The 9,008-nt window shown below is 42.5% G+C and overlaps 1 protein-coding gene across 3 annotated transcripts in view; it reads right to left on the bottom strand.

Annotated features, from left to right (window-relative positions):
- Positions 1-8,802, bottom strand: part of Ints6 (integrator complex subunit 6) — an 80,509-nt gene extending 71,707 nt beyond the window's left edge. For all 3 annotated transcript variants that reach the window (XM_027390364.2, XM_027390365.2, XM_027390363.2), the window contains exons 1-3: positions 8,201-8,802; positions 7,773-7,850; positions 6,826-6,975 (exon numbers count right to left, since the gene is read on the bottom strand). In XM_027390364.2, the coding sequence (XP_027246165.1) occupies positions 6,826-6,975; positions 7,773-7,850; positions 8,201-8,311 (339 nt within the window). In that variant the 5' untranslated portion in view covers positions 8,312-8,802. The remainder of the gene's footprint in view (positions 1-6,825; positions 6,976-7,772; positions 7,851-8,200) is intronic.
- Between the last annotated feature and the right edge of the window lie 206 nt (positions 8,803-9,008).

Genomic DNA, 9,008 nt, shown 5'->3' on the forward strand with positions numbered 1-9,008 from the left:
TATGTCCCACCATATGTATCCTTTTTTCCAAACCCGAGGGAGAAAACCCACCCGAACTGAAGTTAGTAACAATACTTGGATATAATGTTACAAGAAAGGTTAAAAGTAACAGCTATTTTCTTTGCTATTTTTTGTTGCTGCTGCTGCTGCTTTTGCTATTGTTTTTTGAGACATGGTTTCTCTGAGTAGACCTTGCTGTCCCAGAACTCACTAGGTCTACCAGAATGGCCTCCAACTAGAAGATCTACCCACTTCTGCCTCCCAAGTGCTTGGATTAAGGGCACACACCACCACTGCCCAGCTATGAAATGCTGTTTTCAAACTGAAACCACAAGACTTCACACTGTATCACTTACAGACAGAAAAACAGAAATAAAGAAAATCTGCTGATTATAGCTTAGAATAAGACTCGTTAGATTACCAATTACTCATAAATTATATGACTATTTCAAATACAATATGATCTTTTGAAATGTTCCAGTGTTTCATAAATTGTAATGAACATTTTAACTTTTCTGGGCCTTCTATAAACTTAAGAAGATACACTAAGCCACAAAATTGAATAGTTGCCAGATGTAAATCTGCTCAAGAATACATATAAAAATTCACTAACCTTCAAGTTCAGGATTTGTGTTTTTAAGTTCTAGTCCAATAAAAACATAAGAATAGATAAGTAACAAAAAATTAAAGCAGGGGCTGGGGATGTAGCTCAGTAGAGTGCCTTCCTAACAAGCACGATGCCTTGGATTCAACCCCTGGGACCACATACCCATATGGTGGTACACAGCACTCAAGAAGTGGAAGCAGAGTTCAGGAGTTCAAGAACAGAGCTAGCAAGATCAATCAGTAATTAGGAGCACCTTCTGCTCTTTCCTGAGGCTCCAGGGTTTGGGTCTCAGTACCCACACAGCAGTTTACAATTGTCCTTAACCACAGTTCTAGGGGATCCAAAGCCAGTGTACCAAGCACAAATGTACACATATACATACAGGCATTAGCATATGTGCACAAAATAAGTAAATAAAAATTGTTTTTAAGTTCAAGATCATCCTCAGCTACCTAGCGAATTCAAGGCCAACCTGGGATACATGAGTTTTTGACTCAAAAAAAGAAAAAAAAAAAGGGGGGGTGGGGGACAACAAGTAAGATGGCTCAGCTGGCACTTGCTACGAAGCCTGAGTTCAATCTATTGGGACCTCATGGTGGAAGAACAGAACTGACTCCTACAAATTTTCCCTCTAACCTCCAAAAGGCTGCTTTGTCCCCCAATACATAAGTAAATGTAACTTAAAAAGTTATAGAAACAAAGTAAAGCAAAACCAAAAATTCTTCTGTATTGTTTATAATGGGTAAAACATGCTTAAATTACATGAATTAATTAAGCTAACAAAAATAAAGTTTATATAAATCAATTTTTTAAATGGAAGAAATGAGGTCATTGTATGAGCTTTTGTCATTTAAAGAAAATACCTAAAGCCAGGTTATGGTGGCTCAAGCCTCTAGTCCCAGCACTTAGGAAGCAGAAGCAGTGGATCTCTGAGACTTTGAGGACAGCCTGGTCTACAAAATAAGTTCCAAGACAGCCAGGTCTCCACAGAGAACCCTTGTCTAAAACAAAACAAAACAATGATATCCTTTGAGAGTCATTTTTTCATTTTCTCCTGAAATGCCAAAACTATATAATTTTTTTAAGTGTTTAGAAGACAGGTTTACAGTATAAAAAGACACTGTAGCAAGTTTTTTGGAAGAAAATATATGCTCCTGAAAGCTACTTAAAAATCAGACCTATAAACCAGGCAGTGGCGATGAAAGCCTTTAATCCCAGCACTCAGGAGGCAGAGGCAGAGGCAGGTGGATCTCTCTGAGTTCGAGACCAGCCTGGTCTACGAGAGCTAGTTCTAGGACAGTCTCCAAAGCCACAAAGAAACCCTGTCTCAAAAAAAAAAAAAAAAGGGGGGGTCCCAAAAGGCTAGGAATGCAGCTCAGTCACAGAGTACTTGCCTAGGGTGTATATGGCCATAATTCAACTCCCAACTCTCTGAATACAAAAACAAAAGTTCCTGTATGTGTGTATATGTGTCTTGAGTCCATATTTAACTCAAGGCTTTAAATATACCTCCAAGGACTGTACATAAACGGTTAACCAGCACACGAAAAAATGCTTAATATAAACAATAACCTTAAAATGCAAACCAAAACAATGTTATCTTCTCACACCCATTGAGATGACTAAGGAAGGCTTGTGCAGTCTGGGTGGGTCAGCAGGATATAGGAAGCACAACCTTTTGTGTACTACTGCTGGGAATGTAAAATGTTGCAATTACTATGGAAAAGAATATGGAGAGTGCCTCAAAAAGAATATACTATTCTATCTCAACATGTGTATCCAAAACAAATGAAAACAGTCTTAATGAGATACTTTTCTACCTACAATAATTGCAGTATTATTCCTGATAAGTCAAGAAAATTCTGACAAAAATTCTACATGCTACAATGTGGATGAACCTTGATGCAAATAATCATTAGTCATAAAAAGATAAGCACAGGCTGGAGAGTTGGCTCAGTGGTTAAGAGCACTTGTTCTTGCAAAAACTGGAGTTGGAGTCCCAGCACCCACATGGAGGCTTACCACTTCCTCAGGCACCAGGCATGCATGTGGTGAACTAATATATGTGCCCATAAAAGCACTCACATGGCTAAAATAAATCTAGCAAAGTGACTGTGGGTGCACGCCTTTAATCCAAGCTCTTCAGAGGCAGAGACAGGTGGATCTCAGTGAGTTCAAGGCCAGCCTGGTCTACCAAGAGAATTCCAGGACAGATTCTCAAGTACGCAAAAGTATCTATAACCTACACATAACCTCTTACATACTTTTTACATCATCTCTAGGTTATTTAAAATACCAAACTCTCTTTTTTTAAGATTTATTTATTATGTATAATGTTCTGCCTGCATTCCAGAAGAGGGCACCAGATGTCATTGTAGATGACTGTGAGCCACCATGTGATTGCTGGGAATTGAACATAGGACCTCTGAAACAGCAGTCAGCACCCTTAACCTCTAAGCCATCTCTCCAGCCCTACCTGAAGCAATCTTAATGTTATGTAAAGAGTTGTATTTATTCATCAGTGACATGGCAACATGTTTAGTGCAGATGCAGGACTTGTTCAGGTATTTCTGATATGTAGTTGACTGGATTATCGAGCCCACAGATGGAAGTGTCCATCTCACTTTATAAGAGGTATACACAGTAATCTAACGAAAAAGAAAAAGAAAAAAAAAAAAAAGTAGAAAAAGCATCCTCAAGGGAATGTAGGGAATAGGTGTTATTAATAGGTAGAGCTTTAATTTTCTAGGCATTGCTTGCACAACAATGTGAATATGCCTAATACTATAGAACTGCACAATTAAAAAGTAAGGAACTTGTGGATGACAAGATGACTCACCAGGCAAAGGCACATGCCACCAAACCTGAGGATCTTAATCTGAGCATAGGGACCAGCATGGTGGAGGATAAGACTACACCCACAAGTTGTCCTCTAACTTCACACATGCACTATGGCATGCTAACCCTCCCCACACAAAAATGTCATTAAAGTTTTAAAAATAAAACTTATTTTAATGAAGGGACTTACAATTTTTACAACAGGACAGAAGATATACCTCTGTAGTAAGACCTCTGTCTAGCACGCACAAGGTTCTGGGTTTCATATCCAACACCACACAAAGACCAACTATCCATTGTTGTTTCATGTCGAATTTCAGCACTGTACTATATAGGCAGTATACAGGCAAGTATAATAATCTACTTTTACTTGAAAAGGTTATTGATAGCTTAAATACCAAAGAACTTGTTGATAATCTAGGGGAAAGAAAAATCAAAAACTCAAATAGGAAACAACTGTTTGCTAATTCACTAATTAACATTTAAAGAAAAGCCTGGCCAGGCATGGTGGTTGGTGCAGGCCTGTAATCCAAAACTCAGAAGTTCAAGGCTAGCCAAACTACACAGTGAGTTCCAGGACAGCAATGGCTACAGTGAGACGACCAGCTCATAAAACAAAAAAACAGGATCATCCAATTCATCTCACACCAAAGCCATCATTGTCAAATAAGGCATATACTCTCATTTAGAATCCTCAAAGCACTAAATATTTTTCTCTTTTTAAAATGCACAGTAGGTCAGGCAATCCATTCAGTGCTAATATACTAATGAGTGAAATAGTGGAAAAATTCATGACACACAAGGCCAGAGTCAGATTCAGCAGGTAAACCTAACTTAAAAAAAAAAAAAAAAAAGCTACAAACATTGAAAAATTTTTTAAAAAACACAGAAAAATGTAAAAACATGTCAATCTATGTAATAAAACTGTCCAATGTGTCTACATTTTTAATCTTATCTACTTGAGCTTATCTTCAGATTCTCAAAGGATCAGTATCATTTCAAACTATTAGCATATGTGGACAAAAAGTTTATCTGCAATAAGCAATTTAATAAGGTGCTGCTTTTAAAGGGAAGGGGTGACTGGGAGGTTCATAGTCATCTCTGACTGTAGAAATATCAGCAAATGGTACTGATTACCAAACATTTAAAAGGACCTTCTACATAGGCAATTTGTTAGTGGAATATCCTAAAGGTGCTTAAGAAAACCAGTCAATCTTTTCTACTCAGCTCTTTCAGCCTTACAATTCTGAGTATCTTACCTAATTAAGAATGCCAAGTTAGTAAATGCAATATGAAAATGTATATGGGAAAAGGTTACTGATGTAAATATACAAATAAATATGTGTGCGTTTAACCCATAGTTAAGAACATAATTTGGAACTATATTAAGATGTATAGATGCTCTTTAGACTAACATGCTGTCTTCCAGATAACCCACCTTTTCTCATTTCCTCTAACTACTGGGACTATATCAAGTATTCCTATTATTCAGCATGCAGTACTTACATACAAAAATACTAAGGTTACAGAACAAAGCTATCCTACAAAGTTCTTTTTCAAATACCCAAATTAATATTCAGGGTTAAATACTTTCAATCATCCAAAATTCCAACATTCATATAAATAGGAAATATCAAATATTTAAGTAAAGAAAAATGTTTTTATGATGAAAAATCCAAAAGCATGTTTTCTTCCAAGTAAAATTAACTCAAAATGTTTCCATTAATTGAGAAATTGTAGCTTCTTAATTACTTTAAGGCTAGTTTCATTATGTACTAATTCAGGATATAAGCAAAAACTATTAACATTGCTTACTGAATCCTGATTCACTAAAATAAATGAGGCATTATCCTTCCTTGTTGTAAGTTAATAAACCCTAATCAGTAAGAACATCCCAATCCCCATATTTTCTTCTCTGATTCCAAGTGATAAAACACAAAAGCTCTGCCTTCAATCTTAAACTTCCTAAAAGAGAAAGTACACAAGTACCCTGGGTCTCCCCATAGTAAACAGTTCTCCTAAAGGACTTTTTGCTATGTTTTAAGTATGTAGTCAAAGGTGGATGTATCCCAATGCCCTTCCCCTTATCAAATGGGACAGAAGAAAATTGGAAATAGTTCTACAACACACAACCTGACAGCAAAATTAAGGAACTAAATAGCAAGTTTCAAATGTCTTTGAACTTGGCAAAGCTTGATTAAAATCTTAAACGATAAAAGAAAATACCACTACATACAACAAAGAAATAAAACTCTTTTACAGAAACAGTCCAACAAGTGGCAAAGCAGCAACAAAAAAGAAAAAATAACGTGTTGATATTAATTAAATGATGGAAATGCATTCAGAAAAGTCTGACTAGTAATGCATACTTTAAATGCTATAGGACTAAATTCCACCATTTTTAAAGGAGGATATGTGTTTAAGAGTTATCCTCAAATGAGGAATATAGCTTGTGAAGTCACAGGAAGAATTTCCCTGAGATGTTCAAAATTCATGAGAACTGTGCATTATGGAACTTGGGAAGAGTATATAACATATATTCCTAAATATAGTATTATGGTAATAGTGCTTTGCATACTGAATTTCTTGGGTGTGATACTACTGGTGTGCAGCAATACATATTCTTTGTTATCTTTTATTTCTAGGATAGCATATCATAAATGGATCATCTCACATTTCCTTGGTAAATGACTGCTGTGACTTAAAGCTCTTGCCTCATCCTCACAAATGAGAGGAACTTTGAGGAGCTTCAGAAAGACAGGCAAGTTTTCATGTTTCCCAGAAAACATTTTCCCAAGGGTTTTGAAATTTTAAACTTTAAAAATTCTCAATCTGTCATTACTTTCAGACTTCCTACTATAGTAACTTCTAATAGTATAGGCCTCAAGAGACATCTGAATGTCAACCAATGACTGCACTACTGACAAATCTCACCTTTGCAAGTATACAATCTAGGTTAAGCTAAACCCTCATCTAACAGTCATGTCTTCCAATGTCTTTACTAATATAGAAGAAACTGCAGTCAACGGGACAGCTGTGACCCACTGCAGTAGTTACATATGTACCTACACGTGGCATAGTTTCAGAGTGGTGTATTCACAGGGTATCTTCCCCTTGATGTCTTTTATGAACTTTGAGGGACTGAAACCAAATTCATGTCAACTTTATAGCCAAGAATTTAGATTCGAAGTCTACAGGGAAATACACTTAAAGGGGAAAATGAGGGAACTCATACACCTTAGGTGTTTTGAACTGTGTGCACACTAAATTTCAACCTTGTTATGTTTTATACTTGCATTTCATGTTGCATACTTTTGGACTGGATTGTGTTTTTGTACACATAAATAAAAACAACTTTTCTACCTTAGTATTCAACCTACCTGCCCATAGTTGTCTATGCCAGTTACTAATCTATTTAAATTTAACAAATCAAAAGCTGTCCTTAGGGATTGGCCAAGAGTCGTAAGTCCTTCTGCCTGAAGGTTTTTCAGTTCATTCATAAACGTTGCATGATTTTCTTTCCATCCAGCCTGAAAAGAAAGATGTAAGAATTTTTTTTATCATTTGAAGCCACAGCACACATGGACACCGATTATAATGTGATGTCCACCAAGCAGGCATTCCACTTCGGGTTTGTATAGTTAACTTCACTTTTGATTGATATGGCTTGGGTCACATGTTATAACTGTTGTCTCTGGGTGAGGAAATCTCTTCCAAAGGTGGCCAAGAATGAACCTGCTTGCCCTACACAGTCTTAATACTTTAATAACTTCACTGGGAAATTCGCTAACATAACATCCTCCAAATTGTGTGTAAGGGGTGGGTGTTGCGAAGGTACTAGTGGAAGGCAGATGGCAGCAGGACTTCTTAAGTTGACCACAGCTGTCCCACCAATCGGTGGCCTTCCTAGTTCCACTCTGTGATGACCAAGTCTCGAAGCCCCCCTCCTGGCTTCCCTGCCAGCTTGGCTGATTCCCTTTTAATGCAAACCCTGGCTAGGCAAGGCTGGGCCCGGCTGTCACTCGGGCTAACTTGAATAAATATCCCCCACAGTTCATTGCTGCCGCTCACGCCGCGGAGGGGAAATGTCGGCCATGTTGATCGTAGCGCCTCCACCGCCAGGCCGAGCCAGACCCGGAGGGGACGGCGGTGGGCCAGAAACTGCCACCGCGCCGGCGCTCCCGAGCTGGGGAGGGGTGGGAGGCCACAGGGGAAGGGACCTGGAGGCGGGAGCCGCGGTGGGGGAGGGGAGCATAATGAAGAGGGGGGCGGGGAGGGCGAGCTAGGAAGGAGCAGGGAAGGGAGGGGGGAGGGCGAGGGCTGTTACCTTGATAGCATAGGGCGGCTCTTCGAAAGTGACCAGCATATACCTGTCTCCTCTGCTGGCAGGGTCCCGGGCACGGAGCTGCGGGCCAGGGTGGGGACGGGAGGGAGAGAAGGAAGCACAGAGGCGAGGTTACCAGTCGCAGAAGGGTCGCTGGCCGCCCCCACAGTACCGTACACACAGGGCCACCACTCCGCCGACCCCCGCACCCACAGTAGCCCCACATGGGCCAGGCCCAGCGGAGCCCGCTCCCAGCTCCCAGCGCCCGCCCGCTCGCCCGCTCGCCCGCCCGCTCGCCCCGCCCGCCCGCACGCCCGCGCGGTGGGAGGGGTCCCCGCGCCCGAGGCGCCCGCAGTAGCCCCGCCGCCCCCCGCCCTGCCCCCCGCGGGCCACCGGGTCGGGGTCGCCGCCGGGGCTCGGTCAGTCGGTACCTTCATGAAGGTCTCTACCGCGCCTTTGGCCGTGTCCAGGTAGGTGGTGCCCAGATGGCTGCGCTGGTTCATAGAGGCAGACGTGTCTATCAGGAACAGTAAGATGGGCATAGTGCTGGCCGGGGACACCGGGGCCCGAGGTGGTGAAGAGATGGCAGAGGTGGAAGCACCGGCGGCGGCGGCGGCGGCGGCAACCGCCGCTACGCGGGGCGGGGAACGCGGCCCCCGGGAGGAAAACACCGGCTGCGGGGAGTTTCTCCCCCGATAGTTGAGAGGAAACTCCCCAGCCCAGGTCCTCCCGGTCGTACCCCTGCCTCCGGCCTGCCTGCCTGCCTGCTGGGGCGGCCGCACGGACGCCTGTCCGTCCGTCCCCCCCGCCTGGGGGTCCCGTCCCCACTCCCGGCCCCTGTGTGTGTCCCCGCGGGAGACGGGCCCAGTTCCCCACCCCACCCCCAGTGCAGGGAGTGGGGACCAGGGATCTGGCGAAGAGGGGACTGGGCTGAGGGGAGATTGGCCCTGGGGCTGTTGGGAGAAGTTTCAGGGACTCCCTCCGCACCCCAGCGGTGTCACCACTTTCTCAGCCCCTCTCGCTACTGAAGCGCTTTTCTCTCTCACTCTCCGGTTTTAACTCGGGCAGGGGCTACGTAGGCTCCGCCCCTGACACGTACTCGTGTCACGTGATGCGCAGGCCCGCAGTTCTACTGGCTGGTCCTTAGAGCCTTATTAGCATATTCAAACAGCTCAGGGGCGGGGGAAGCTTGTAGGCAGACTCAGAGGACAGTTATTGAGCACGCGCGGAGGCGGGGCA

The sequence above is a fragment of the Cricetulus griseus genome (assembly GCF_003668045.3).
Source record: "Cricetulus griseus strain 17A/GY chromosome 1 unlocalized genomic scaffold, alternate assembly CriGri-PICRH-1.0 chr1_1, whole genome shotgun sequence".
Classification (NCBI taxonomy): Eukaryota; Metazoa; Chordata; class Mammalia; order Rodentia; family Cricetidae; genus Cricetulus; species Cricetulus griseus.